The sequence below is a fragment of the Penicillium daleae genome, assembly GCF_028827525.1.
Source record: "Penicillium daleae strain IBT 16125 chromosome Unknown utg000002l_segment0_segment0, whole genome shotgun sequence".
Lineage (NCBI taxonomy): Eukaryota > Fungi > Ascomycota > Eurotiomycetes > Eurotiales > Aspergillaceae > Penicillium > Penicillium daleae.
Window position 1 is genome coordinate 4,053,763 of NW_026623150.1, and position 27,873 is coordinate 4,081,635.

At 51.1% G+C, this 27,873-nt stretch overlaps 15 protein-coding genes across 15 annotated transcripts; 8 read left to right on the forward strand and 7 right to left on the reverse strand.

The window, feature by feature from the left end:
* Nucleotides 1-21: 21 nt before the first annotated feature.
* Nucleotides 22-1,560, reverse strand: N7458_002449 (ethanolamine-phosphate cytidylyltransferase; the record flags this gene model as incomplete). The annotated part of the gene is made up of 4 exons (XM_056905832.1): nucleotides 22-342; nucleotides 404-1,178; nucleotides 1,246-1,363; nucleotides 1,434-1,560. The coding sequence occupies 4 exons, from the start codon at nucleotides 1,558-1,560 to the stop codon at nucleotides 22-24; spliced, it is 1,341 nt and encodes a 446-aa protein (XP_056769939.1).
* Nucleotides 1,561-1,956: 396 nt separating this feature from the next.
* N7458_002450 (uncharacterized protein) lies at nucleotides 1,957-2,996 on the forward strand (the record flags this gene model as incomplete). The annotated part of the gene is made up of 2 exons (XM_056905833.1): nucleotides 1,957-2,159; nucleotides 2,237-2,996. The coding sequence occupies 2 exons, from the start codon at nucleotides 1,957-1,959 to the stop codon at nucleotides 2,994-2,996; spliced, it is 963 nt and encodes a 320-aa protein (XP_056769940.1).
* A 546-nt stretch (nucleotides 2,997-3,542) lies between these two features.
* N7458_002451 (putative mitochondrial protein sorting (Msf1)) lies at nucleotides 3,543-4,182 on the reverse strand (the record flags this gene model as incomplete). The annotated part of the gene is made up of 2 exons (XM_056905834.1): nucleotides 3,543-3,962; nucleotides 4,030-4,182. 2 exons carry the CDS (start codon nucleotides 4,180-4,182, stop codon nucleotides 3,543-3,545), a joined length of 573 nt encoding a protein of 190 aa, XP_056769941.1.
* A 1,131-nt stretch (nucleotides 4,183-5,313) lies between these two features.
* N7458_002452 (thioredoxin peroxidase DOT5) lies at nucleotides 5,314-6,070 on the forward strand (the record flags this gene model as incomplete). Its single annotated transcript, XM_056905835.1, has 2 exons — nucleotides 5,314-5,593; nucleotides 5,712-6,070. 2 exons carry the CDS (start codon nucleotides 5,314-5,316, stop codon nucleotides 6,068-6,070), a joined length of 639 nt encoding a protein of 212 aa, XP_056769942.1.
* Nucleotides 6,071-7,021: 951 nt separating this feature from the next.
* Nucleotides 7,022-7,739, forward strand: N7458_002453 (uncharacterized protein; the record flags this gene model as incomplete). The annotated part of the gene is made up of 3 exons (XM_056905836.1): nucleotides 7,022-7,081; nucleotides 7,148-7,656; nucleotides 7,715-7,739. The coding sequence occupies 3 exons, from the start codon at nucleotides 7,022-7,024 to the stop codon at nucleotides 7,737-7,739; spliced, it is 594 nt and encodes a 197-aa protein (XP_056769943.1).
* A 1,328-nt stretch (nucleotides 7,740-9,067) lies between these two features.
* Nucleotides 9,068-9,678, reverse strand: N7458_002454 (DUF1761 domain-containing protein; the record flags this gene model as incomplete). Its single annotated transcript, XM_056905837.1, has 3 exons — nucleotides 9,068-9,202; nucleotides 9,281-9,585; nucleotides 9,663-9,678. 3 exons carry the CDS (start codon nucleotides 9,676-9,678, stop codon nucleotides 9,068-9,070), a joined length of 456 nt encoding a protein of 151 aa, XP_056769944.1.
* A 944-nt stretch (nucleotides 9,679-10,622) lies between these two features.
* Nucleotides 10,623-11,513, forward strand: N7458_002455 (uncharacterized protein; the record flags this gene model as incomplete). Its single annotated transcript, XM_056905838.1, has 2 exons — nucleotides 10,623-10,870; nucleotides 10,979-11,513. 2 exons carry the CDS (start codon nucleotides 10,623-10,625, stop codon nucleotides 11,511-11,513), a joined length of 783 nt encoding a protein of 260 aa, XP_056769945.1.
* Nucleotides 11,514-11,635: 122 nt separating this feature from the next.
* N7458_002456 (rRNA-processing protein MPP10) lies at nucleotides 11,636-13,735 on the reverse strand (the record flags this gene model as incomplete). The annotated part of the gene is made up of 1 exon (XM_056905839.1): nucleotides 11,636-13,735. One exon carries the CDS (start codon nucleotides 13,733-13,735, stop codon nucleotides 11,636-11,638), a length of 2,100 nt encoding a protein of 699 aa, XP_056769946.1.
* Nucleotides 13,736-14,802: 1,067 nt separating this feature from the next.
* N7458_002457 (oxidoreductase, short-chain dehydrogenase/reductase family) lies at nucleotides 14,803-15,992 on the forward strand (the record flags this gene model as incomplete). The annotated part of the gene is made up of 4 exons (XM_056905840.1): nucleotides 14,803-14,866; nucleotides 14,946-15,384; nucleotides 15,494-15,738; nucleotides 15,805-15,992. The coding sequence occupies 4 exons, from the start codon at nucleotides 14,803-14,805 to the stop codon at nucleotides 15,990-15,992; spliced, it is 936 nt and encodes a 311-aa protein (XP_056769947.1).
* Nucleotides 15,993-16,459: 467 nt separating this feature from the next.
* N7458_002458 (NuoB/complex I 20 kDa subunit family protein) lies at nucleotides 16,460-17,353 on the reverse strand (the record flags this gene model as incomplete). The annotated part of the gene is made up of 4 exons (XM_056905841.1): nucleotides 16,460-16,554; nucleotides 16,634-16,989; nucleotides 17,056-17,248; nucleotides 17,311-17,353. The coding sequence occupies 4 exons, from the start codon at nucleotides 17,351-17,353 to the stop codon at nucleotides 16,460-16,462; spliced, it is 687 nt and encodes a 228-aa protein (XP_056769948.1).
* A 33-nt stretch (nucleotides 17,354-17,386) lies between these two features.
* Nucleotides 17,387-17,689, forward strand: N7458_002459 (uncharacterized protein; the record flags this gene model as incomplete). The annotated part of the gene is made up of 2 exons (XM_056905842.1): nucleotides 17,387-17,578; nucleotides 17,678-17,689. The coding sequence occupies 2 exons, from the start codon at nucleotides 17,387-17,389 to the stop codon at nucleotides 17,687-17,689; spliced, it is 204 nt and encodes a 67-aa protein (XP_056769949.1).
* A 365-nt stretch (nucleotides 17,690-18,054) lies between these two features.
* N7458_002460 (uncharacterized protein) lies at nucleotides 18,055-18,693 on the forward strand (the record flags this gene model as incomplete). The annotated part of the gene is made up of 3 exons (XM_056905843.1): nucleotides 18,055-18,099; nucleotides 18,149-18,442; nucleotides 18,505-18,693. The coding sequence occupies 3 exons, from the start codon at nucleotides 18,055-18,057 to the stop codon at nucleotides 18,691-18,693; spliced, it is 528 nt and encodes a 175-aa protein (XP_056769950.1).
* A 236-nt stretch (nucleotides 18,694-18,929) lies between these two features.
* N7458_002461 (ACP S-malonyltransferase) lies at nucleotides 18,930-19,949 on the reverse strand (the record flags this gene model as incomplete). Its single annotated transcript, XM_056905844.1, has 1 exon — nucleotides 18,930-19,949. One exon carries the CDS (start codon nucleotides 19,947-19,949, stop codon nucleotides 18,930-18,932), a length of 1,020 nt encoding a protein of 339 aa, XP_056769951.1.
* Nucleotides 19,950-20,894: 945 nt separating this feature from the next.
* N7458_002462 (putative nuclear pore complex subunit Nup133) lies at nucleotides 20,895-25,106 on the forward strand (the record flags this gene model as incomplete). Its single annotated transcript, XM_056905845.1, has 4 exons — nucleotides 20,895-21,194; nucleotides 21,291-21,360; nucleotides 21,431-24,739; nucleotides 24,793-25,106. The coding sequence occupies 4 exons, from the start codon at nucleotides 20,895-20,897 to the stop codon at nucleotides 25,104-25,106; spliced, it is 3,993 nt and encodes a 1,330-aa protein (XP_056769952.1).
* Nucleotides 25,107-25,645: 539 nt separating this feature from the next.
* N7458_002463 (uncharacterized protein) lies at nucleotides 25,646-26,030 on the reverse strand (the record flags this gene model as incomplete). Its single annotated transcript, XM_056905846.1, has 2 exons — nucleotides 25,646-25,871; nucleotides 25,930-26,030. The coding sequence occupies 2 exons, from the start codon at nucleotides 26,028-26,030 to the stop codon at nucleotides 25,646-25,648; spliced, it is 327 nt and encodes a 108-aa protein (XP_056769953.1).
* Between the last annotated feature and the right edge of the window lie 1,843 nt (nucleotides 26,031-27,873).

Sequence of the window (27,873 nt, forward strand, 5' to 3'; positions counted from 1 at the left end):
ACACATCAGAGAAGACTTGGCTTAGGCAGAGGACGCCTGCTCTCTAGATTTCACCAGATCCTCGGTAACAGCCTTCTCCAACTTGGCTCGCTGCCGGGCTTCGTATGCTTCCCGACTCTTCAGGATACGGCCAACGATTTCACCGGCATTGACATGCTGGAAAGCATGTCGGCCCACCTCTTGGAAAATTCCCATCTTCTTCGGGTCGCTGTATGGATCATACGTCAAGGGAATGAAGGTAGTGGGCCCATGATAGACAACATCGGGCGTACCCAGCGGCATGGCCTCCAGGTATGGCTGGCTGGGAGTGAAGGGCGCCGAGAAAACGACCGCATGGATGTACTAGGATCACTTGTTAGTCAAATGTTCAATATCACCGAGGTGGAAAAAGGTAGATCCTTACGCGGCACTGAAGAACACAGAGACCACGCTCAAAGATGTTCATGATTGGGTAGTTCAGTCCCTTCCAGTGGTTGATCACATCGTCGTCATGGATGCCAGCAACGATATATGCCGGGGAATAGTCTTCATTAAATTCCCGGAGTCGCTTTTCCCGTTGCTCCGACTCATACCACCCTCGTCGACGACCTTCAGCCTCTTCCAGCTCCGTCACCTGGCGGAGGAATTCAATGTGGCCGGACGAGAATAGGTCGAAGCCTCCATCCACATAGACGATGCGTTGGCCAGGCTTGGGGCCCTTTCCATCGATCAGAGAATCGAAAGATCCAGCTTCTCCTACATCATTATCGATCTTGGCTTCGCCAGAGCCCATCCATGTCCAGACCTGAGGTCCGGGTTGCAATCCACTTTCGTCAGTCGCGTAATCTTGAATACGCTGCAAGAGATCATCTGCGAGATTCTTGCGCTCCTCAAGGCTTCCCGACCCTTCCTCCCCAGCGAGTGTCTTTCGAACGGACTTGACGAAATGGTTCTTGGTGCAAAGAAGCATGCGGCCAACGAGATCGGTAGTGGAAATGCCAGGAGTTCGTTTCACCACCTTGAAACGACCCGCAGCTTTGACGAATCGGTAACAATCGTTGCCATCGCTGTCGGATGTAATATCGTCGCCGTGTACAACATACTTGCACCCGTAGTGAGAAACCCACGGCAAATAGGTTACGTAGGGGGCATGGGGAACGCTTTGAGTGGCCCATCGGCAGGCGTCGACGGCTGCGACACTAGAAAGAAGAATCATTACATGTCAGTAGGCTAGAATTGCATGTCAGGCTATGCGACAGAGCTCACCGTTCATCCAAAGACATAACCGTTGGTCCCTTGTTTTCCAGAATAGCTTGGTCGGAATGGATACCCACGAAGAGAGCCTTGCCCAGACGACGAGCTTGAAGCATGGCACCAGCATGGCCTAAGTCACATAATCCCATACAATTAGTCCAAGACCAAACAATATCCAGACAGCAATGGGCATTACTTACCGTGGTGACTAAAGTCGAAGCACCCGTCGACCCAAATGCGATCCTCGGAGATTGGAATATCTTCTTGAGGATCTACTGGCCATTGGCCAGGCAAGGGAACTTGCTCGTCGAGAGGCGTGGTATCCATTGGGGGTTCCTGGACTCGAAAGAATGTATGGGAAGAAGAGAAAAAGACGGGGAATTGGGAAATTGAGAATATTATATGGAAATATGGAAATCAGGTGGCCTGAACATCAGGAGGAGGGGGTGGGGCAAGCTCAGGGACCACTTCCTCCGTCTCCTCCTCCACAAAGGCTCGATTCTCTCCTGAAACCCTGTCTCGGACTACATTCTTGTCTTTACTTCCGTCGCGCGCCGCTCTGCCAGTCCGATCTTCTCGGACTTAGGCGTCCTGATCATCCGTCTATTGGGTCGTTGCATTCGAACGGATCGGGGGAAATTGCCCCCCTCATCCTACCCCCTTGTCCGACACTGAACACCACATCGCTCTACGCTAGCGGGATATACTACTCACTCATACACTATGATTTCGTCCTCGTTCGCACCGAGTTTAACTCGAAGAGATACCGCCAAATCAACGGGTGGATATGAGATCGCGCTCGGGGGAATTCCCCCAGTGACCAGCGGCGGAGGTCCATTTGGCCCGCAGAGTTCCAGCGCTATCTATCAACAGATCCACGACATGGCGGCGAAACGAATCTCAACATTGAACTACTTGAGGAAAGCGTGAGTGATCATGCCCTGCTAGCTAAGCCTGGCGTGCCTTGACATCTCTCCTCTGACTCGCATTGGCGCATCTACAGTCTCGAGGGCCGGGTTTACTGGTTCAATACCGTGCATTTCTCCCGAACAGATATCGGTCGCTTCCCATATTTCGAGGCTCGAAAGCTTGCTCGTCGAGCCGTGAATTATCTCCTCCTGGGTCTTTCCCTACCGCCCATCCTCGACGTTAACACAACCCCGTTCGAATACCTAAAAGCCCTAAACGCCCTTCTCCTCGAATTCGAGGCTTTTCAGCAAGTGCATCCCCCAGATGGAAGTTCTTCATCAAGTCTAGCGAGGGCGCGTATACCCCAAATGTTCAAGCGAGCAACCCATGCTGGTACAAAGACTCGGCGAGCCAGCTCGGCGACGGAAATTGGACTGCCGATGCAAACCAGCGACCCTTCAGATCTGAAGATTACTGCCGCGAACATCAACTCACATTCAAGTGCGGCTGCCTCGGTGATCTCGTTCCCCTTGACTGAATCGTCTGATCTTCTACCGGGCGAAGAATACATGTATCTCTTGACGCCATCATTACCTTTTGAACCGGATTTCTTCGAGACCTTTGCTACGCTTTGTGATGTCCTAATTGACTGCTACAGTCGCATCACAAGTCTAGTACCATCTCCATCGGGCTGCACGGTGGCCTTGGGAGAGAGCTTCTCCAAAGCAGACGCAAAAATACGGAAGATTATGGTGGCGGGTGCGGTCCGAGAGTTTGAAGACGCGAGCCGGAATGGCGTCAAGAACGAGGTTGCTGGTGTCAGCCGAGTCGTCCTGGGGGGTCTGCTGGGCTAATATGATATTCATGTCTTATATTATGTTTACTCACGATCTATTGGGGGGGGGGCGTTCTGGGGGTTTCACATAATTTCTTCTTGGATATAGCGATACAATTACGAAGGACATACACGAAGAGCATTACAAAGAACTTGGAGAATGGTGACAAGACACTTGAGTCTAAATTGAAATTCTTTCTATGCAGGCATGCCATATGAGGCGGATATCGCTGGTCTTTGAAACGGATAGTAATAGCAGATTGTAAAACAGAATCAGAGGCACTTTTTTCCCGGGTCGTGTCGCATCGTGAGGCCATAGGCGCAAGGTGGAGCCGATAGCACAGGGTTCCCGATTCGCGATTGGGAGGGATATTAAACAATGATCAAATGAAAAACTCCAATCGCGCCGCAGGCTTCAGAAATGCGAGATGATAGCAGAGACAAGAGGGAAGAAAGACGCCGAAGAATGCAATCGCTGGATGCAAAAAAACATAAAGGAGAGGTGAGGCTTCGAAACAGATTCATCTTCATCGACGGATCGATGCAAGTGGGAAGAGCAGTGACTCTATGACTGCAGGCGCTGATTCTCGAGGTCGCGTTGTTCGCCGAATACGCGACGGCTCATTTCAAGAACGGTTTCGAAACCCTCACGGCCACGCTTGGCATTCTCGCGGAATCTCTCCACGCTTGCCTCCTCGACCTTGTTCTTGATCTTTTGCCAGCCACCGCAGAGAGCGGTGATCTTGGCTTCCTGCGTGAACTGTGTGGTGGTGTTCGGAGAGAGAGGCGATGGCTGATACACAACCGTTTCGCGGACGTTGAGGACATTGGACCAGGTCAGGTTGGTGGAGCACATGGTGACCTTCTTGGCCTCGGGGTCGACGTAGGAAATCTCGTACACGTGGGAGAAGGTGTCGCCGCCAAAGAGCGAAGAAACCCAAGAAGGGACCGACTGGTTGCATGTGATGAGACGTTCAGTTCGCAACTACAAGTAGGGAAGAGGATGTTAGCTCGAGGTGTTATTAGGAGTCTTTACGGAGAATCGGACTCACAATGCCGGTCTTCGGATCGATCGTGCGAGACAGAGTATCGACGCCGACGACATGGGTAGCCTTGTCGTTCCACGGGCAGTACTTCCTCCAGTTGGCTGTGGAGACCTCATCCCAGGAGTACTCGAAGTTGCACGTTGAGGAAAAAACCTTCATCGTGGTGAGTGTTGTGATGGTTGATTGCGCACGCTTGACGGGAGAAGTTGTAGTCGAAAGCGAGTAGATGACGCTCTGTGTAGGAATGAAGCTGTGAACAACAGATGACGCGAGAGGGTGAAGGCAAGGGAAGATAAGAATCCCCAGTGGCGAGCGCAGCAAACAGAAAGAAGTCGGAATTGAAGGATGAGTCAGGCTAACGAGACGAAGGGGAAAGATGGAGAAGGTGGAGAGTGTGGCGATCCTGCGAGAACTGTCGGATCGAGTTTTTTCTCTTTTTGCGTGGTTCAGGGCGAGCCGAATTTTCCCGCGGTCCAAGGGGAACGGCCCTCGGCGATCACGCCTGAGGCCGCAATAGCCGGGGTTTAGGTGCAAACTTTTCAAACAAGGCTCCGTTAGTGAGGCACTGTAGGTCCCTTCTGGCTTATGTCAGCGAGGTATTCTGCCAGTCCCCGCCTCCATCAAGTATGAACCGGATCGGGAAAGAGACAATCATACAAAAGTCCTCGGTACGGTACGGTACTCCGTGGTCCTGCAGGAGTAAATAATAATGCATGAGGCATCTCGCTCTTGCTTCATCCTGGTTCATCCATCTGTAAGATGGCTGTGGAGCTGCAAGATTATGCAAATCAAATTGAATCCAGTAGTCTCGAATTGCATCCCACGTGATTTTGTCCCCGTTTTTGAGATGAACCTTCCGTAGACGGGGATGTGTTTCGTGGATGCCACTTTTTTCAGGGTACACAAGGTCCTCTCATCGTATCCTCACCACGTAAAGACTCGAGACCAATGCAATAGCATGCCACTATACATGACAGCCTTCATGATGGAGTGTACATACATACTAGATAGCTAGCTAGCAGACCTAGAGGAACGGTGGGGTAAAAATTACCCGATCGTTCCAGACTTTCCACCGCGTCTGACATCTGGCAGTTCCAGTCATCCTCCACACAGACTTCCCTTTTGGTCCAAGCTATCACGAATCCCCCCCCTCAAGCCACATACTTTTTGACCCCCTGTCCCTTTCCCCCCTCTCTCCCTGCTCCTCTTCCTCATCCATCTCGCTTCCTCTTTCCCGTCCCTTGCTCAACACCCCCACGAAAAATTCTCAATAATCCATCGCCGATCGCAATGGTTGAACTTCGTAAGCGCAAAGCTCCCGCGCCGCCTCCCGTAGTGGAGAAGAAGAGCAAGCCAGCCCCCAAACCCAAGGCGACCGAGACCCCCAAAGAGGCCTCAAAAGAGGCTCCCAAGCCCGCTGTGCCTGAGGTGGGCGACACTATCAACCTCGACGACTTTGGCGGCGAAATTGAGACCAATGACGGCACCAAGACTACTCTGAAGAAGTTGGTCGAGGAGAGCAAGTCCGGCGTCGTCCTGTTCACCTACCCCAAGGCCTCTACCCCTGGCTGTAAGCTTCCCCCCCCCCCCCCCCCCCCCCCTTTTCTTATGGCTTTTCCCCATGATCTCCTCTGCACCTACCTGCTTCATCTTCCACGACCGCCCCCTCTCATCACGGTTTTCCCTAGGCACCAAGCAAGTCTGCTTATTCCGCGACAACTACACGCATTTGACCTCAACGGGACTGTCTATCTACGGTCTCTCGGCCGATTCCCCCAAGGCCAATACCACCTTCAAGACGAAGCAGAATTTGTCCTATTCCCTTCTCTGCAACCCCAGTGCCACCCTGATCGGGGCCATTGGTTTCAAAAAGGCTCCCAAGGGAACTACCCGCGGCGTGTTCGCCGTGGACAAGAAGGGCAAAGTGTTGCTTCGCGAGGCTGGCGGTCCAGATGCCACAGTCGATGCTGTTCAGAAGCTTGTGGCACAGGGCTCCGCCGAAGGTGAAGCGAAGGAGGAGGCTAGCAATGACGCCGAAGCCAAGTAGTCGTGAGTCGTGAAGCCGCGCTCCTATGGATCAGCTAGGAGATGGCTACCTACAGAAGCCACGATGTCGATCGCTCTTGCCACACCCCCCAGTCGGAACATGTAGTTTGTCAATCCTACAAGGTGGTGAAGGATTAGCCCTAGGGAACAGATGGGCCACATTCGGAGTACCACACGCACAGCGCTAGTATGATTTTCACGTCCCACGTGCATGTTCCTTCTTTTATGGATTTGCATGGCCAGTAGCCTCGATGTTGAAGGCATCTGCTACCAATTGCGATCCCTCAAGTAGTTTCTCATGGTCTCGGCGAGAATCAAGGTCGTCTTGAACGAGCACTTCCCAAAGCCTTGGATGCCTCGCACCCCGCTAATACATCCCACTAGAGAAACCTCATCGATAATGAGCAAGTGGATAACAAGGCTTCCACAGACCCTGTCTGCTGTAAGGGACCTGCTCCGAGGCATGATTAACAGCTTAATTGCCCGCGTATGGTGTGGATTCACCGCGTTGTAGATACTGTACTTCGTCTTCGATGAACTTATTACTGAACAGTTCATATCGAGAACCAATTACATCCTTTCTTGCTCTCTCATTTGACTTGCTTTCCCGAGTTATGTTCGGTCCCTTTCGTAGTGGAATACTTTGAGAGAATGAACATTCTTATTATAATTGCCATCACTGCGCCAGGATTGCAAACTTCTCGATTGTTATAGGGTGGCATCCCCAGGAGAGTGTGACATCACGTGATCCGCGCACCTCCGTGGCTGTCCCGACGTGCCGCATCGACGACCTTCAAGTCCGCCGCAAACGCTTGACCGATCCCCAAGAACTTCAGGAGGTGAGTGAGAACCTCAATTCTCCTGCCCGGCTGCCTTGCACGTGCCAGATTGGCTGCAACCCCAGACGTGAAGAGTAAGGCTGACCAGGAGGTATAGGTCAGAGTCTTCAGCCATGGCTCGCGATATCCTGAAAGCCGCCCAGTCGGCATCCCATGTCATCTCCATCTCCCAGGTAAGTGGAGTTGTCGGCATAGGGCCAATTGGAAGGATTTCAAGTACCATACTGACTGCGCAATAGAAATACTCAGTCCGCTCCACCGGAATTTGGGAACGCCTCCGTAAACTACTCGCCGTCGACCCCAACCGCTCCACTGGTATCCCTCTGAACTCGCAGTTCCGCCTCCCTACACCCGGCTCTCTGCCTCCTCTGTCTTACGATGACCCCGTCACCGTCCCTGCGGGTGACCTTGCCGACAACCCCTACTGGAAGCGCGACACCCGGCGGAGCTACCCCAAGCTGAGCACTGTGAGCCAGGCAGACGCCGTCAGCCTGCTTACCGTTGGAAGCCAAGCTGTCCCTAAGGACGACGTTCTGCAGATCGGCGAGGCCGGTGCGAAGCAATTGGTGGAGGTTCAGGAGCAGGGCCAGGAGCGTGGCTTGGCCGCTCTTTTCGAGAAGGACAAGAAGAGCATCCAGGGTGTTTTGGGTGCCAACGGCCTGCCTCCCACGCCTGCCAACATCAACACAATTGCCCAGGCTTCGCAGTCCAAGTACGAGATTAATCGAGAGCAGGGTTACCCCGATGTGTTCGTGATTCTCCGCCAACCCTCCTGACACTTTGACCCACAACTAACTGTTTTCTAGGTACCCGTGCCGTACATTTGTTTGATTATATGATCCTTTTTTGGCCCCTCCCTAGAAGATAACAACATTGCCTGCAAAAGTGCGCAATAGTCCTTTTACAATTCGAATTCACCATTTCTTTGTCCAATCCGTTTCGCACTCATCCTTGATCTCCCGAGCCAGTATCACTCCGCGTTATCTCGTAATTCAGTGCTCAGGATGGTCCTTGGGATCCGGAGCAGTTAATCAGCTCAAGCAGTCGCATCATCAGAGCCTTGTTCAAGGGGAATACCCAGCCTAACCTCTGTCTAGGCCATTCAACTGTCACCTTGAAGTCGTAAGATGGACCAGCGAACGGCTTCGCAGAACATCCTAGAATTTGAAATTCGAACCCCCGCCCTCGACGTCTCCTATGTACTTCACCAAGATGCTGGAGGCTCATCCTACGATGCTCATCAACTTCACCCCGATACTACACCAAACTGATAACACCTTGTTACGTCCACCCACCATCTTTACAGGCTTTAAAAAAGACATTAATGTACTATTCTAAATTATCCTATTACAACGATACCTAAAAGTACCGAGAAAAGGACCAAAAAGTTATGTAACCCGTAGAGGCGTCGTACCCCTACATCCCACCCACCCACCACTGCCTGGACGCGCTCCACACAAGCTTCGTCGCAACAACCACACAGCCGCCCACTATTTTTGAAACGGTAGCTGCAGCAACCTCGAAGTCATCTAGACCACTAGGCCACTGGCGGGAAGGGTTACTGATTGGAACTGGAACTAAGTTATAACCCATACGAGGAAGTCTTGGATGGCCGTCAACAACAGGCTTTGCTAAGGTATTTTCCCCATTACTGATTATAGTGGACACGCCGCTCGAGTCATTCGTAGGCCGCCACTAGGCCAGAGTGTAGATCACATCTGCTCCGATACAGATGACTCGTCTAGTTGGCGCTCAGGACTCTGGAGCGAAAATCACCAAGTATCAACAGATAGATGTAGATTGACTGCCGTCTCTTCACGTACTAACCCTACCCTATGGGTACAGTAAGCTACAGATAGGGGGCAATCTATCTAGTGACAACATGTGGACAGATGCTAGGAACTTAAGAAACTTATTGCGCGGTACTAAATACTCAAATGCCCCCGAGACTAATGTAGAAGGTAATGGGTGGAATGTGACGTGCGTTTGCATTTGCATCGGCCGATTAAAATAAGGAAATAAAGTTAGAACTAGATATACAGGGGTCGCCTCCTCGCATACATCGGGTCTACTTTCCGATTTGATGGAATGGAGTGTCCTGGTCAATATTCATTATATTGATCATCGATCGTGTTCACGGCGTTCAAGCTAGAGAGTGCTTAGTCGAAGGGGTTGGTGCGAGTTCCCCACCAGGTCAGGAACAAGCTGAGACCGACGGTCTCGAATACCCGGGATACAGCACCCACGGCAACGGTATCAAGAGGTCGCTTCTCGGCGAAGATTTGGCTGACGAACTATTGATTGCGTCAAAACCCGTTAGTAAAAAGGACTTGGTATAGAGAGTAGGAAAGGAGTCTGTAGGAAAGACATACACCAGGAGCGGAGCTAGCGAAGAAGATCAATGTGCCCAGGTACGCAGCGCCCTTGTAGCTCAAAGTGCCGGTGGCGTTGATCAGAGCAGCCACACCGTAGGTCTGGACAGCGCTTCCAACCAGGGAGCTACCCCATGCGGCGGCAGCACTAGCGGCCTCCTTGGACTTGATGAACTCCTCCTTCGAGTTGGCAGACTGAGCACGGTGGTAGGTGTCACCGAAAACGGGAGCGAGAATGCCGAGGGAGGCAGTGTGGGTGAAGAAGGCACCCATCGCAATAGCGGAGGGCTTCACGGGGGGAAGGTCTAGATTCCAAGAGAAGCTCCTGATTAGCTCGGGATGATCTGTAGGCCTCGCAGAGGCAGAGATACTTGACACATACAGTGCAGGGTAGTCATGGTGGATGGTTGTTTTGGATTTCGAGGGTCAGAGATGCAGGATGTCTGAGCTGAGTAGAGAGGCTGACTTGTACAGTAGCAAGCAGAGGCAAGCTTTATGAAGCCCTGCTGGTTGGCCTGTAACCAGGGTTTGGCGCAAATGGCCGGGAATGCAATGACGTCGTCATGATTCAGACAATCAAGCGATGTTGTGGAGAGCCCATGACGTCAGGTCGCATGTCTGCTTGGCAGTGGCTGGAAACCCTTCTGAGCTTCCTTGTTCTTTGAAACGCCCTCGGTGGAAATGCGGGTTACGGACATATCCGATAGGGTCAATGGGAGGGCGTGGAGTAATTACCTGTTAGAAATGGCGTACATTGTGAAGGATGATGGATGTGCTGCTGAATTCCAGGACCTGGAGGCCCGTAGCCTCTGTCACAGATCTGGAGTAGGCCTTGCCATGTGGAGAAGGCCGAGATGGCTCCGATCTGCAGGGCCAGACGCACGGGCACAATCTTCTTTCATCCTGTACTTCTTCCTTCCCTGCTCAGCTCCGGGAATACAGGAGACCCCGTCATGTAGGATCTGCTATCCAAAAATCTCCCACAGGCACGCGATCAGGGCCATTGTCAAGGTAATCTAAGCTGGGATCTATCCCAGGGTTGGTCATTTCAATAAGGTTCCCGATCTCAAACATTGATCATTCAGTCCATGGCTACCGTCGACATTTTAGGTAAAGGGATTATCACCAGGATCCTCGAATACTGTACTTGGACATATCAACGCCTCAGGTTCTTCCTCTTCAACCCCCGTCATGTGACCTGCACGATAAGGCGAGAAGAGACCCGCACCGCACCTGAGATTATCGGCGCGCCACGCGGTTTTTCTGCTTTCTGCTCGCTTCCAGTCACTCCGGCATCTAAAGTCATACAACAATTCCTTCCTTCCTAGGCACAATCGGGCTCATGGAGAGATCGCTAACCCCCGAGTCGGATCCCGACGCGCCATTCAATGTGAGTGATTCGTTGGCACCCCCGCGGGATATCAAAACCGCGGGGACTACGACCACCACCTTTGACGGTTTTCTCCAAGAGCCTTTGTTGTTGAAGGAGGACCTGAAGAATGGCTGTGGTGGACAGCTATGGCCGGCGGGTATGGTTCTGGCCAAATATTTTCTGTCACAACACTCAAAGGACATGTCCGGCAAATCAGTGTCGGTATTCCCCCGTCCCCCAAACGGCTTCCAATCTCTCAAATGATAAGCCGTGTGGTTTCTGCATCCTTCATCCTCCTGGGACTTGACCACTAATGCACTGTGTAGCGTGGAGCTAGGAGCTGGAGGTGGGCTTGTTGGACTGGCAGTTGCTCGGGGGTGTGAAGTTGGTGTGCCCATCCACATCACAGATCAATTGCCCATGTTCGCGCTGATGGAAGACAATATCGCCCTCAACAACCTTGGCTCGACTGTGGTGGCATCAATCTTGGATTGGGGAGAACCAATTCCTAGCCATATCCCTCCCAAGCCAGATATCATTCTTGCAGCCGATTGCGTCTATTTCGAACCCGCATTCCCCCTCCTCATCGCCACCCTGCATGATCTCCTGGGCCCCAACTCAGTATGCTACTTTTGCTACAAAAGACGTCGAAGAGCAGACTTGCGCTTCATGAAGATGGCCAAAAAGGCCTTCGATGTGCAGGAGGTTCGTGATGATCCCAATGCTGCCTCGTACAGCCGGGAATCCCTCTACCTCTACACGATCCGTCTCAAGCCCACCAAGCAACCCGCCACTCACATCCAAATACCCCCTCCTTCGCAATCTACGATACCTGGAACAGAAATAGAGAAAGGACAATGATAAACGATATAAAAAGGGCCTTCGAAAAATATGTTGATTAATCCAAATGCTAAAAAGAAAGTAGAAAGGAACATCTAATTTTATATTCACATGGCCTATTACTTCACAACCATTGAAGCAACTTATAGCTTGAGGGTATCTCCACTGCTCTTGATATTTGCTCCCACCTTGCTTCCACTCATGTCGGTGACTTGGCCCTCCTTGTTGATGACCTTGACACCGCCCTTCTTCAGGTCGGACACAAGCTGCTGCTTCTCGGCCGCCTTGCCAGAGGGTCGGGTAGAGACATCTTCCTTCCTTTGGCTCTTCTTTTGCCTCCTCTTGCGGGCCTTCTCTTCTCGGTTCATCTCGTCCTTGGAGATAACCGCACCAGTCTTGAGCACCACCTCGCCGGCGACGCGACCATCGTCACCGGGCGCGTAGATTTCCTGTGGAGCCAAGGCTGACGGTCCCCCCACAGCACTACCGGCCGTAGGCCGGGCGTCCTCCATCATGATTGTTGGAGCGTCGGTGACGACATTGATACTAACCTGAGGCGTTTGCGGCTTGTAGTTCAAGTTGCAGAGAAGGTCCAACTTGGAGCTGATCTCTTTCCAGAGATCGGTCACCTCGGCATGCTCGCGCATCAGCTTCTGGTTCTTCGGGTCGACATAATTGGCATCCGTTGCTCGTAGATGATCGGCTTCGTACATTTCCGCCAGGCTTTGCTGAGGTTTGGTGTCCGACAGCTCGAATCGCCCACGTCGTGAAGACTGGATGTCAGCAGCACCTGGGCGACGGCGAATTACTTCATCAAACTCCTTTGCAAGAATGCGACGCTTGACAAGGGCTTCGATGTCCTCGGTGGTTTCGTTTGTCACGACGGGGACGGGCTTGCCCACGCGCTCGAAGTCTAGGTCCTCCTCGATGAGAGAGTTGATCGGACGCTCAACGGCTCTGGCTTCACCGGTAAGCATCCATTCTTTCTTGGCCACGTTGGCCGCCTCCAGGCGGCGGATTTCATCCGCAATGCGGGCGCGCGACTTTTCGTGGGTCGAGCGTGGACCATGGGAGTCACCAGCCTCATCCATCTCCTCGTCCTCATCCTCAGCTTCGGACTGCTCGTCAAAGAGATCACGTCGAACATCGGCCATGGCGCGCTCCACGTCACCCTCCATCACTTCTGCCGATGGCTGGGTCTTCGGCAATGCTCGTGCCTTTTTAGATGAGGCTTTGCGCGGAGGTGGGGCAAAGAAATCAGCATATTTGATGTCATTTGCATTCTCAAGTCCGCCCATGCCTGCATCCTCCGCATCAAAGGCATCTTCGTCTGAATCGGAGTCGCCATGAAGGTCCGCATTGCCAAACGTCGGACCATCCTCCTCACTATCATCATCCATGTCGCTGTTTTCGTCCGACCCGCGCGATTTCCTAGAAGCCGAGGTTTTGGGAAGAGATCCCATACCCGTCTCCATAGGATTGGCATGCCAGTCAATCTCCTCGTCATCGCTGTCGTCGGCATCATTGCCTGCACCTCTGGCGTCTAGCCTCTCCCAGTTCTCGGTCTGCTTGTTGAAATCGTCGATGGAGAAGAACCCGTCATTAAGGCCGAAGCGATCTTCGACATAGGTACCAGGATCTTCCTCCTGGGAGTCGACTGAAGCGTCATCCACGCTCATGGCGTCGTCCATCATGCCGCCAGACTCTGAATCCTCCCCATCTGACCGCTCAGACTTCTCGCCTATCTCTTCGCCATTGTCATCGAAGCTCGCACTCTCCAAAAACTCATCCGACAAGCTGTCAGCGTCGTCGCTTTCGGAAATCGAGCCCTCGGGATCAGATAGATTCAATTGATCCTCATCGGCCGAGGATAGGTCGTCATCTTTGCGAGCAAGTAGTGTAATATCTCGTTCGACCTCCTTTCCCGCGGACTCAAGGATTCGGGTTGCTTGTTCCCATATTTGGTTAGAGTTGAACCCATCCACGTACAGGTTCTTCAGTTGTAGTGGCGGAACACCATCCAGGTCAGCATCCACCCTCTTGCGCTTCCTGTTAATTTGACGGCGGAGGGTTTGTTCGTCGACGATGGAAGCTGCTAGCGGGTCGAAGATTTGCTTTGCGGAATCCGCGATTTGAGCGTGCAAATGATCGGTCGGATGAAGGAACGTCCAGGGTTTCGATAACACGGCAGGAAGGGTATTTTCAATTTCGGATGGGTTCACACCCGCCTGGCCTTTCGCCATCTTGAAAGATCTCAAGGACCAAAAGTAACGGAGAATGAGAGTGGAAATCGCAGCGTAGAGACAGCGGAGAAACGCAAGAGCGGGAAGAAAAATTGTTGCGCGCACGGACCACGGGACTCTTGCAAGAGGCACTGCGATAAGATAAGAGATAAGGCACGAAGTACGGAGTATACTCCGTACTCACTAGTTACTACAAAGTACAATACCCATGAAGAAGAAGAGTTCTCCTCTGCAAAAGTCCATCTACATCCAGGATCCCGTTGCTGATATTATATGTATTGGCAGCAGTGGGCATATCCTTGAGGTTGTGAAGTACGGGATAATCTGGCTTGAGCTCCCTCCAGGGACAGGGACAGGGACAGGGACAGGGCTAACTGGTACTACTGAAAAAATACAATTCAGTAGATATGCCTCGTTGACTATATTCCAAAGGCTATTAAAAAGTGATTTTACCACCCTTCATCGGCGGTATGGTATCAAGTCTCACTTGCTACCGGACCCATCGTAGGTTTTTCCCCTCATACATCTCCATTCTTCTCTCTTCCCTTCACTTCGTCTAACGCATCGCCACAGGAGCTAAATGACGACACCCCATCATCATCATCATCCTTTGCCGCGGAGTGGCGCTGTTGCAGGAGAGAGGCTCTCGGGTTATCAGCCCGCACCAACCCAGAATGTAGCTTTCATCCTACCTCACAATCTAGAACCTAAGAATCGCTGCCTCCAGCTGCCACCCACTTGTGAACCGTACTTCAATCAATTACTGAGCCTATTGTGCCCAGAGCAGCATGATCAGAGGGAGGGCTTTGATGCCTCCTGTACGAGTGGCTCTGAGCTCGGCAGGAAACTTCCATCCCACAGGCGAATCTAACAATCACTGGCGTCATAGTGACGGAGATTTTGTCCAACACGGCTTATATATCACCGCTCTTGGATTCTTCATGCCAGATGATACTAGCACAACTCCATTGCTGTTATCGAGTTGAAAAGCAACCTGGTCTCATTGTCCGACTCGAAACGGGTTGATTCGAAGCATAACCGTCGAGTCCTCTTTTCCACGAAGCACAATGCCTCCCGCCTCCCAATATGTCGAAAAGCCCGCAAGCGGTGCCAAATCCCAGTTCGAGCCGGGTGAGTCCTGTTTATGTCTACTTTTTAAGGCCATTTATTGATCATCGATGTGGAAAATTGACTAAGCACACTATGCTAGGCCATAAAATCCCGATCCAACATTTGACCAAGCCGGGCCTGGAATCGGACATGGCGGATCCAAAACCCGTCTTTGACCAAATTCCCACCGAGGACGGTGGCTATCAGCTATATAAGGCAGCCGGTAAGCTGCAAGGTAAGAAGGCTATTATTACCGGCGGTGACTCTGGAATTGGGCGAGCTACGGCGATTCTCTATGCGATGGAGGGGGCTTCAAGCTTGATCGTCTATTTGCCGGAGGAGGAATCAGACGCCAAGGAAACTAAAAAGAAGGTGGAGGAGCACGGAGCAAAGTGCCATTGTCTGGCGATTGACTTGCGGAAGCGAGAGAATTGCAAGAAGGTGATTGATACTGCTCTGCAGACTATGGGAGGCATTGATATCCTGGTCAATAATGCGGCCTTCCAGCATATGCTGAGTGACATCAGCGAGCTGGATGAGTAAGTCGACTTACCCAGCGATTATACGTCTCTAAAGGACTCGCCTCTCTATAGGGCATGCTCCTTGATAGAAAGCATAGGGATCATCGTATACTGATATTGGCCACAGGGATCAGTGGGAGCGAACCTTCGACACGAACATCCATCCATTCTTCTACCTCTCGAAGTATGCTTTACCTCACATGAAACGAGGATCCACCATCATCAACTGTGCATCTGTCAACCCATACATCGGCCGTGGCGATCTGCTCGACTACACGTCGACCAAGGGAGCCATCGTGGCATTCACACGAGCCCTGTCAAACCAGCAGATCAAGAATGGTATTCGCGTCAATTGCATTTGCCCAGGTCCTAGTATGTTTTGCGCCTTCCACCAAGTGCTTTGCATCCCAATTGCGCCTTCTAACCAAATGCAAACAGTCTGGACCCCGCTTATTCCATCAACCATGCAAACTAGTGCCATGGAGCAGTTTCACACTGTTCCGATGGGACGGCCGGGACAGCCAAGTGAAGTGGCAACATGCTTCGTGTTCCTTGCGAGCCAGGATAGCAGCTATATTGCGGGCCAGTGTCTTCATCCAAACGGTGGAATCATTGTGAATGGCTGAAGCAAGGTGTATGTAAACATTCGCAGGTCGGATACAAGTTCAAAACCCTCTCATCTACTATTCCCCACGACTATAGTAACGATGACGATGAGTGTATGTCTTACCTACTAGAGAGCCAAATTGCAAATCTCAGGCCTAGTATAAAATCAATTTGAGTCGGCCTACGGGCCTTGAAAGTTATCTATCACGTTTCTCCATTATTCTTACACGGACAGCCTACAGGTGCTTCTGACAATATCATTACTCCAGAGTATACTTTAACTCTGGCGAGTTCCTTAAATTTTAGCAGATCGTGAGAAAATCGAAGGAAATTGAGCGTCGCAGTCAAGGCCTGAGTATTGATGATGTACAATGGTAGGAAAGTAGGAAAGGCACGAAAAGACTTGACGATGGCTGGAATATTTTGAGGTCCACCGTTCATGACGGGCGCAAGCATAAGAAAACAAATTTGCATAACCCCCCGAGATTTAGCGCCGGTACCACATGCGAGTGATTCTGGTGTGTCTCATCTTCTTCTGCAGCTGGAAGATACCGTACATCAAAGCCTCGGAGGTAGGAGGGCCTGAAATGTAGTTAGTACGGCCGGGAATACCAGGGAAAATGTGATAGTCAGATGCATGGCAAAGCGGATGAAAACTTACATCCAGGAACGTATACATCCACGGGGACGATACGATCACATCCCCGAACGACCGAGTAACTGTAGTGGTAGTAGCCACCCCCGTTGGCGCAACTACCCATGCTGATAACCCATCGAGGGTCGGGCATCTGATCATAGACCTGGCGAAGAGCGGGGGCCATCTTGTTCGTCAACGTACCGGCCACAATCATCACATCGGACTGACGAGGGGAGGCTCGGAAAATGATTCCCAGACGATCCTGATCGTAGCGGGGGGTAGAAAGGTGCATCATCTCGACAGCACAGCAGGCAAGGCCGAAAGTCATGGGCCAGAGGGAGCTCTGACGGGCCCAATTGGTGACCTGATCAAGGGTAGTCCTTCAAGATGGTCAGCGAAAAGGGAGACTTCGAGGTGAGAGTCATGGTCGTGGCAGAGACACATACAAGACATATTGCATGGCACCCTCCTTCTTCTCTTGGCTTGGCAGAGGCACTTCCTTCCGGACCTTGCCAGAGGCAGTGAGCGACCGGCCACTGGATGACTGGCGCTCGAGAGCGGTCGCAGATTTCACGGAGGAGGTTGACAGGGCAGCGATGGGACTGGCACGGGGAAGGCATGATGCCAGTCGAGGGCGCACTGCGAACGGAATCTTAGCCGAGGAGAGTTCCCGATGGAGAGTCAAGGGAGGTGTTCCTTACCACACAGAGCGCCAGAGACAGCGGGTCGCACCATGGGCAACATGATTGATGTTGAAATAGCAGGTGGAAACCCGGGATGGACTTGAACGGGGTGGCGGATCGTTGGACTGTCGCGGAGGACTTTGGAGGTTGCCGTGATGCACGTGACTGGGTAACCAGCTTTGGGATTTTGGTGATTGGACTAACCCGTGAAGCATCGGATCCACTCATGCAACTGCTTTGCGTCGTGCAGAGTGGGATTGGACAGTCGACGTTCTGCTCTTCGTTAGTATGAAACTGATTTCAGGGTGATGAATTCTTGAAGGTATGTTAGAAGCAAGAATTGGATCGCAGGTTTGAATAAACGATTCGAATAACGATTCTATAGCGAACTGCTTGAGGCTTTTCCGAATCTCCGACTCCTGTGCTTGTTTAGTTAAGTCTCCCGTCAGCGGGCGGTCAGGGAGTGCCCACCACATCAACCACAATCAACAACCACCAAGAGCTGTGGTGGAAGTACGCCAGCTCCGTCACTCACTCACCCAAGACTTGCCGGGAAGAATGAGATGAGATCTCTTCCTTTGCTGATATCTGAGCGCTGAGACACTCGGAGGAAGACCATCTGTGTGGGCAGCTTTCCTCAAAGCCCTGCGGGGGGAAGAGGCTGATCAGATCGTCAAGCACCAGTCAGTCCTATGCGCATTAGCACGCTGATAGATCCGGGAACCCCCTTTTTGATCATTCGGCTCTCTCTTGCTCGACATCATGGCTGGTCCTCGGATTGCCTGCATTGGAGTCATTGGGAAAACAGTGTGTTCGAAGGCTTCACCCTGGCAATCCCCTTGCTAACGGTCCACAGGATAATCCGCTCCACATTTCGCTGTTCCCTCCATACACAGATGCCACCATTGAATTCTCATTCTTACTCAACTCTTGTCTCGACATCTTCGAGATCCGACGCAAGCAAACCTCCATCGACCAGGACCTCGGTCTGCTACATGCGATTGACGAAAGACTTGCCGCCTACGGATGGCTGACCACAACCGGGGTCAAGCTACTGATCATCGTGGATCTGTTCGGCCAGGAAGCTATGAGCGCAGGCAAGCCTGCTGGACCTGCGGTCAGCGGCATGAGAGATTCTGACCTGAAGCCGGTATGCGGAAAGCATCCGTCCAGTGCTCTCCCAGTATCAGAAACTAATCGCACTACTCCCAGGCATTCCGAGCATTGCAAAGTGCATACATTCAGCTCTTGCAGAATCCCTTCTATTCCCCAGACGACCATGCGCCGACACCCGGAGCGACCGCAGGCGCAGCCTCCGCTTGCCAACCCGTCTCCAACCCAAAGTTCATAGCAGATGTACAACGTATCGGTGAATCGTGGGCTCCGGGCACCGCTTTATAGATTCGGAATTGGGTTTCTGGAATCTTGAATAATACTTTCGTAATTCTCAAATGTACCAGTTCCCATCTCCAGGACTTTGTCTTTTTCATAGTTACAAGATGGGCAGACCATGGACGTGGGAAGGACAAGCGCGATCACTTTCCCAAACAAAACAGAGGCCTTCAAAAGGCTCGGGGAATAATAAGAATATCGGAGGGGCTATTCTTTCCAAGAAAATCAACCTATGATCAGAACCTTTACCTTCTTGCTTCAGATTCCGTTTTCTCCAAAGCAGCCATCATATCCTCTATTTCCCGAGGATTGCAGACCGCCCAAACACCACCACCTTTAGTGTCCACCCGGCCGACCTCCTTTCCGACCAGATTTCTACCCACTTTCCCCGGTCCGATTCCAATCCAGCATCGGACTCCTCGTTCTTGATGGAGGTAACGGATGCTGTCCCACCATCGAATTGTGTCGGTGCATTGTCTGGACAATAGCTGCATGAGATCCTCTTTTGACTGAAAAGGTAGGGCCGAAATATTGGAAACGCAGGGGATCATAGCAGGGAACGCGATGTCAACACCCTCGATGGCAGTTCTCATATACTCCGTGGCTGGAGACATCACAGGGCTGTGAAAGGGACTGTCACTGTTCAGTCTCACGGCACGTGGGTCATGGCCCCCAAACTGACGCAGCTGGACAAGAAGGGATTTGATCCGTGGTATACTGCCGCTCAGGACAATTTGGTTGGGAGAGTTGATATTTGCCACCATCACCTGTGATATCGGCGGCATCGCATGGCTTGTATCGTCAAGGCGGGAGGTTCCTAACCCCAGAAACTCGTAGACAGTCTTCAGTAAATCCTCAAGGCGATCGGGTTCACAGATCAGAGCTACCATCCCGTAGCTTTCGCCTGACTGCTCCACTATCTGTCGGGTGCATCGAGCCATCACTTCGGCCCGACGACGGACCAATTTGAGTGCATCGGCGAATTGGAGATACCCTGCTGCTACTAAGGCGGAAAATTCTCCAAGGCTGTGCCCTAGAGTGACATCAACGCGAGATTTGGTATCGAATCCGAATTCCTCCTCAAGAATACGGAGGATGAGAACAGAGACCGCCATGATCGCGGGCTGCGCATTTTCAGTTTGATTCAATTTGGAGTTGGGCCCCTCAAGGATGATGCGCGAAAGTTTGAATCCAAGAATAGAATCCATCTCATCCAAAGTGCGGGTTGCTTTTTGAGGAAAATGGTCCATCCAGGTATTAGCCATGCCAACCCGCTGGACCCCATGTCCTATGTAGAGACACTGTCATCCCAGGTTCGCGTTTAAGGACAGAAAAAAGAGGGGGCCAACCAACCTGGAAAGAAGAGAGCCGTGTGTAAGAGCTTTCTTCGGGGGAAAGAGGCCAGAGCAGTTGGTTTTCGTAGCATCATTGACGTCGCCAGGCATCGGCCAGGCGACAGCGGGCGTCTGATGGTCACGGCACAGAGCATTTTCGAGTGCAGAAACGGCACTTTTGGCCTTCATCATAGTCTATTCAGCGCAGCATACAGGCATATTGAAGGTTGCAGTTGTTGTGGGCGACGCCACTCCATCGAAACGAACATTACATGTTACCCAGGCCAACCCTGAAGCTGTCTACATAGCACCGACGGAACTCGGAGGGGGGGAGATCACGTAAGCCTCCGCAGATCGGCGGATACAGGGCGGTATACCCAACATAACCTGGTAGCTACATAGTAATAGTAGTATAGTAGTAGTAGTAGTAGTAGTAGTATATGTACAGTGAGACTATTCATGCCCGTCAAAGAGCCGGGCATCGGTGCTCCATATTGCTCATTACAGTATACATATCACAAAAATCAAACATGGCCGGTGTTATGCGTACATTGGATTCCTCGGAGCTATGACTGTTCTCAATTAATTGGCGAGTAACTTAAACAGGATAGCTTCCCGCCTCAGGCTTTGTATCACGTGATGATATCCGCGTCTCGCGTCCTTTCAATCTGTTTGTCTCACCGCCCGGCCCAAACACTCTTGGAGGGTCGCTAACTTGCTATCCTCGCAAGGTTCGCTTCTTGAATTGTCCACTCCCCGGCCATCTATCGTGTGGGAGCTTAGTTCCCGTGGTCTCTCTCTTGGCCGTGGCCAAAAAAGCGAGGTCGAACGATTCTATCACTTCCCTACTCCTCTCCCGCTCCCTGTCTCCAAAAAATGTTTGCCAAAACAGCAGCCGCATCGCGGAACCCTCGCAGACGCCAGAGAACCAGCTCCGATGATTCAGTCAAGCCACCAATAGCAAAAAGACAGCGCTCGGTGCTGCGGCAAACTGGCGACTCTCAAGCCACAAGCTTGAACCATGACCACCGCGAGGTAGCAGAGCCGTCTATCTCTGTCCCGCCCTCTGACCACGAACTGGTCACCACAGCCATTGGTCCAGAGTCGCATCTTCCAATTCGGAGCGCAAAGCATGCTGAAGGGCCTAGTAATGGTGTCGAAGGGACGGTCGTGCTGGTTCGTATATTCACAATTCTTGTTTCTGCAATCTTGCTGTCGAGAGCAGCAATGGGGTATGCAAGACTCTGTTTTGCTAATGCGCATTGAAAATAGTCAAGCACTGATTACTATACCGTGGATCAGCTTCCAGCTTTACCGGACCAAATTCGAGGCTCCCTTTCCAGTAAGCTGCTCTCATATCGCTAAGGCACCCAGGCTACTGGCCATGCCATCATTAACTCTTGATGAAACAGATCCCCTCAGATGTTTTTTCGCACCCAGTCATCATTACGCTCTCGCCCTAGCGCCTTCACACGCCATCATATGGCCATATTCCGTGGCTACATCAACTCCGTCGGCCTCGGAAACGTTCACCGTATCTATCCCCGAAACATGTAGGGACACACATGGCGCAGTTCCGCTCGGTGTCCTGCTATCCACCGCCACCGGAGAACACCCCGGTCTCCTCGTCATCATTCCGTCCACAGGAAGAATCATCTATTGGGAGACGGTCTCGAGCGCAGCGTCACTAGGACTTTCCCGGCAAAAACAGAATGGAATCCAAGGATCGACGCCAGGCCTTCTTTCTGGCGAATACGCCACGCATATCATGAACTGTGAGCCCTCCGGGATCATCGTCGTCTTCTCATCCGGAAGAGTGGCACATATCACTCTCAGAGATCCTCAAGGAAAGCCCTCAGTGTTGGTGAATTTCCTCAGCACTTCGATTAGTGGTGGAGCCGGAGGATTCTTAGGTGGAATTAAGAACGTTCTAGGCGGCGGTTCCTGGAGGAAAGAAGTTACCGCAGTTCAAGCAGGTGCATCCCGCCAACGAGGCCAGCGAGACGTGATAGTCGCCACTTCCACTGGTCAAGTTGAAATATGGGACACACATTGGAATCACGGAAATGCGATGAAGAAGAAGTTTGATGTCAAAGCGGACATTGCAGCATCTATTCATCAGGACGCTGTCAAGCCAGCGGGGGAAACAGATCTTAAAATTCTGGATTTCGCATTCTCTGAACAGCAGTCTCCAGATGAAGATGACTCCCAGGCATCTGATGAGTCTTGGCGACTTTTCATGGTTGTCAGCACTCCGCAGCTGCTGGGATCCAAGGCATTATTCATTGTCCAGGTCTTGTTATCGGGAGCCAGCACACGCGTCCTGTCCACTCATGCAGTGGATATCCGTAGCATCTCCACTCCACGGACCGACTTGAAGCCCCAGATACTAGTCTCGAGGGGAGAGAGTACCGCCTTCATCCTTATTGGGCAATCTCTCGTTATCTTGTCTCTCACGAGCATCGAGGAAACGCCAACCGTCCAACTACTGCAGGACTCTCACAAGATGCCTCTGCCGTTCCAGGACGTCATCCATCTACGGTCAGGCATAGAGTATGAAATTCTGGGATATAGCTCAGAGGACAAGTCCGATGATGAGAGCGGCACAGCATGCGTTATGATGATTCGGAATTTTGGCGTCGTGCGAGTGAATGTGGTCCCTCAGTTCCCGTCGGCCCTCGATGCGGATGAGACCCAAGTCACGGCGAAACACAAGCTTGAACAGGCAATTTTCTTCGGAACCATGGCACAGAATCCCTTGAACCTTATCGGGGACAGCGGCCTCGATTTCCCAGCAACCGAAATTGAGGAAGCATCTCTCGAAATCTGTAGGGAGCTTCTTCGGTCGGAGTCCCGCTTCATTCCTACCTCTGCCATATCCATCGACCAAAATCTCAGGTTGAGGGCTAAAGCCCTTGGGGATCTTGCGGGCTTGTTGTTGCGCAAAGGAAACCCGCTGAGCCGCCCAGCAAGGTGGGAACTGCTTTGGGGGGCAGAAAAACTTGCAGCGCAGCGAGCCATGTGGAAGCTGGAAGAGGCACGCAGAAGCAAAGGCGAGGACGCCTTCCTTGTCCAGGTCATCGAATCCATGAACGACAAATTCAAGACACTCCCCAGCCCTTCGTACGGGGAAATTGATTCAGTGCGATTGTGGTTCTTGAAGGACACGCATCGTATGGAACATGTGATTCCTTGGATCAAGAATGCCATCAAACCTCGTAGGGGAAATTCTTCAAAGCAGGCACGGAAGCTGTCGGAGCAGATTCTGGAAGCAAGCGAGCTTTTCCTGTCTATCGTTGAAACAGCTTACCGGTATCGTGACGAGCACGCATCATTGTACGGATTGGGCAGCGATTTCGTGGAAGATGGCGTTCTTGCTGATGGGTATGAGAACCTTCCTGAGTTCTGGACCTCCCGGGCAGTCGGATACACTGAGGCAGGCCATCTACTAGACTGGGAGCTGGACAGTTGTCGAGCTTGGATTCAACAAAAGACCTCTAGTGCAGATGCACCCGATGGTCAGGTGTTGAAGAAGATCGCCGAAAACAGCGCCCGTCATCTCCGAGTCCTCGGTCAGATGCACCGTGAACGAACACGCTGGCTGAGTGCACAAGAAGATTCCAAGCTGGCAGACGAATGTGCGGCGATTGAACAGTCTCACGTCAAGGAACGCAAATGGCAGCTCTTTAAGCTAGCGGGCATCGGCCATCTTCGGGATGCACTAAGCCTAGCGGAGCGCTTCCGGGACATGGGGGCTCTTGTCGAACTCATCATCGAGCTTCAGGACCAGGTGAAGACCCAGTCGGGCCCAGAACCCTCGGTGGATGCTCCTGCCATGGCGGCAAGCGAAGCAGATGTCGCGCATAGAGTTTCTCAGTATTTCGACAGATTCGGCGAGCCGTGGGCAGATGCATACTTTTCACGGCAGATTTCAATGGGCCACCCTGGCGCCTTGCTGTCCATGCGCAAGTATCAAGCGTCCGTCACTCGATTCCTCCGAAAATCACCCACATATTCCCGATTGAGCTGGATCAACGACGTGACTGGCGAAGAGGACTATGATACTGCTGCTGTTTCCCTGGAAGGTCTGGCGCTCGGTGGTGAAGAGGAGCTGTGGAATCATCGAGTGCAATTATCGTTGGCAAAGCTGAGCAAGCTAGCCTCGAGCGAGAAAAGCCAACCCCGGGGCCATGGTCCGTCCTTGCAGGAGGATGTCAAACGGCTGGATGACTACAACGAGGTCGATGAGGTCCAGGACTCTCTTCATACCTATGTCAAGTCATTTTGTGAGGATGCGATCGATCGGAGGGCTGCAGCAGACCTAGCACTGGGTTATTTTGGCGGACATCTTGCAACAGATCGACCTTCGCTCCATAGAATTCTGGATGATGCACTATTCACACTCCTCAATCGGCGTGTCGTCGGTGTTGATGGTTTGATAGATCTACTCACCCTCATGGGTCCGCTCCACCATGACGATGACATTGAGAGCGATTTTACGGGACGGGAGTTTTTCCTAGCGCTACGAGTTCTCGATCATAGTCGCTACGCCGAGCGGGATCCATCATACGTCTCGGCGTTGCGTAAGTTGATCTGGCGACGTTGTATGATCAAGGATGACTGGGAAGCTCGAGGAAAGGCCGCCGAGGGTTCTAGTGGAACGTCAGACGATTCTGCACGCGACACTGTTCTGTATCGTACATTGTCTCTCTGTCTCACTGGTGAGTTGTTCCGAGACCGATCAGTTATGCCCGTTTCTAACAATACTCTTCAGCCACCTGTAGACCCAGCCTTCAATCTCTTGTGGTGCCACTTGCTCCGACAGAGGCGCTGATGGCTGATTCTGAAACCGAAATTCTTGTGTCGCGCTTTCGTCCCGAGCAACAGGCGCGGGTGACAGCTGACCTGAAGCGGGAAGACGATCTGCTACGTCGATTTATCGAAACTGGCAAACTTGACTTTTGGTTTCAAAACCTCCTCGCCTCTATCAAGACCGAAACGGCATCGGGTGCGGTGACGGATGACAATGGTACAAAAGCCGAATCCTCTCCGTCAACTGACTCTAGGGCCCGGTTGACGTGGGTTTGATTGCTTTGGGCCGCGCTCCGTGGCCCGCCATTGTGATGGTCTGTAGCGATGAATTACTTGTAATATGGATCGAATAACTGGAGTTGGCCACTGTCTTCATGGATCTGCATTCTGCATCCATTCTGGGAGGGGGAATCAATATCATTCTTTTTTTCCCCGTTCATGCAAATTCCGCACAGCTCCTTGCAGGCTCTTCTTGCCAGCGTCAGTGGCCAGCGTCGGGTTTCCGAGAGGATAATACCGGGCAGATCTCTCTGATCGGGGTGGAATAGATTGGCCCCACGATACTAGACATCAACTTGCCTATGCATTGTCACATAGCCTAATCTAAGCTCTTGGGAATTTCCTTGGCTATGCTCCGCAAAGCTCTACAGAATACAGGGGGCTTTTGAGTAATCCATGTGGAACAAGTCCCATTCGCATAGTCAGGTCTCAGTTTCATATATCCTAAGGTGATAGCATGGTCGAATCCGAATCAGCGCAGCATCCAGCTCGCACGTAATGTCAATACTTCAATACTTCATCCCTGCGTGGTCGGTCTAACTGTCGTTGCTGCTGCTGGTACTCTCGACTTTAGTCACGGTGCTCTCATCAGCCACGGTCACGTCAGCTGCCCCGTGGAGCTGTTCCTCGAAGACCGGCTCAGGCTCGATCGTTTCAAACTTGGTCCTGAAGTCAGCCAAGCCTTGCGTGCTGCTGTTAGAACGACGCCGAGCATTGTTCATGGTATAACCATAATCCTGCACTTCGTCTCCGGAGCGACCCCTACAGGCCATCTGGGTCAGTGGCAGTCCAGGACATCAAGCAGCAATACAATTCTTACCAATTGCCCTTGCCACCTCCATCTTTCTTTGTCTTGCGTGGATCCGCGTCAGTTGGACCGGACTTGGCAAAATAGCGTGGAAGGTTTTCACGGGGGGCCATCATGCCATCGGTAGGGTGATCGCGATCATTAAGCTTGTGAGAGCGAGTCACTGTGCCATTAGCTAGAGATAGAGATGCTCGGAATTGTGATCTTACTACTGAGATTGGAGTGAATTAGTGTAGGTCAGAGAAGCAGTGTCAAAAGGGAAGAATGATGAGATTGAGCCAGCGGCGTGTCAGGGTACCACCCACTAGCGCGTGACTCGTGACCTCATACCTTCCGGAGCGCAAATGCGGGGGGGGGCTCACTAAGCCCCGGCCCCACCTAACCTTAAACCACCACGACTTCATATTTTCACAAAGGATTGGTATGGAGGGCGGAATGCCAGGGTGAGTACCGGAGAGGGGGGCCGAAATAACATCACTAGGGTACTGATAGAGGAATGTATCATGAAAAGCTAAATAAACCATTATCAAGTGGGTAATCGGAACGAATAGAGCATATTGTGCTAACGTGGTGTAATTCTTGTTCTGGTTAGTACGCGGTACTAGAACCTATCGGAACAGAGAGCCGCCAACCTTGCTTATGTAACTAGGACTCGCTAAGAGTACTTCATGGTATAACTATCTTTATTCGTGGTATATCGCGGGTGACCCCTTAGTTCTGATGCAATATTCTTTGTGTGTAATAATTTACCTATAATTTATGACAGATAAGTATATCTAGTGCGTTTTATACAATCAGACTAGGCCTAATTAAAACGGCTATAACCAAAAATAAAAAATTCATTTACCTCTAAAGTATAGTATAGTTCTATAGATTTAAAAGTCTTATTAAACTTCAAAATTATATCGTCTGCTATATCATGGAAAATAGCTTGAAATATATAGCCTAGGCTTTCAAGGGAAACAAATCAAAAGGCATCAAACCAAGCAAGTAGTCCGAAAAAAAAAATGTATAACGGAATCTCTTCTAGGTCACAAGATCATCATATTAGATCAAAAAGACCACTATATCAACCGTTAAGGTTGATATACCTAGAACTGATATAGTTATAATATAATTCCCGGCTACCCTAGCTACCCTATCCAAAATCGCGTCTTCCTACTAATACACCAACTTTAACCACCTACTATACCTGTAAAAAGAGATCTTTCTATATATCTTTTAGGAGATCTTTCTTTCTACATATCTTTCGGGATAGTTTAGTTCTATATAGGGAACCAATCAAAACTACCGCTTTTCGGTAACGCTTCGGGCCGGTTTAGGCCCTTGCTAAGTATATCATATAAACCTTGCTTTCTTTGATAATAGGTTGTGAGCAAGCGATCGTGCGCAGGTTAGGTAGAGAGGAAGTAAGATTAATTGATCTTCTTCCTTTGATTGAATAGGAAGGATAAAATCAATTCGGCTTAGAATCATAAAGATAAGAGAAAAGTAAAGTAGGACTGAAGCTTGGTTGATTGTATTGAATCTTGCTTGTATGTAATTGATTTTTGTAGAGAAAACAGGGCATATTTATAGCCAACTTGTCTCTTGCATGTGATCGTTCTAGATGATGCATGATGATCTCATGCAGACAGATCTAGATGCATAGTGATCTCATGTAGTAGCTGTTTGATCGGTGATTGCTTGATTGTACGATGGTATTGACTGTAGTGATGATGTAGATCGTATACTATTGTATGCGTCTTGTACGATGTCATTGACCGTAGTGATGATGGTATAGCATAAAGCTTATAGAGATTCAGTCATCTTGTATAGGCCTTATGAATCTGGCTTGATATGCTGCATGACGGTTTAGACATCTTGTGAGCAAGCGATGCTGCGCAGGTTGGTAAAGAGGAAGATAAATTAAAGATGATTAAATAAGATCGATTGATCTTTCTTCCTCTTGATTGA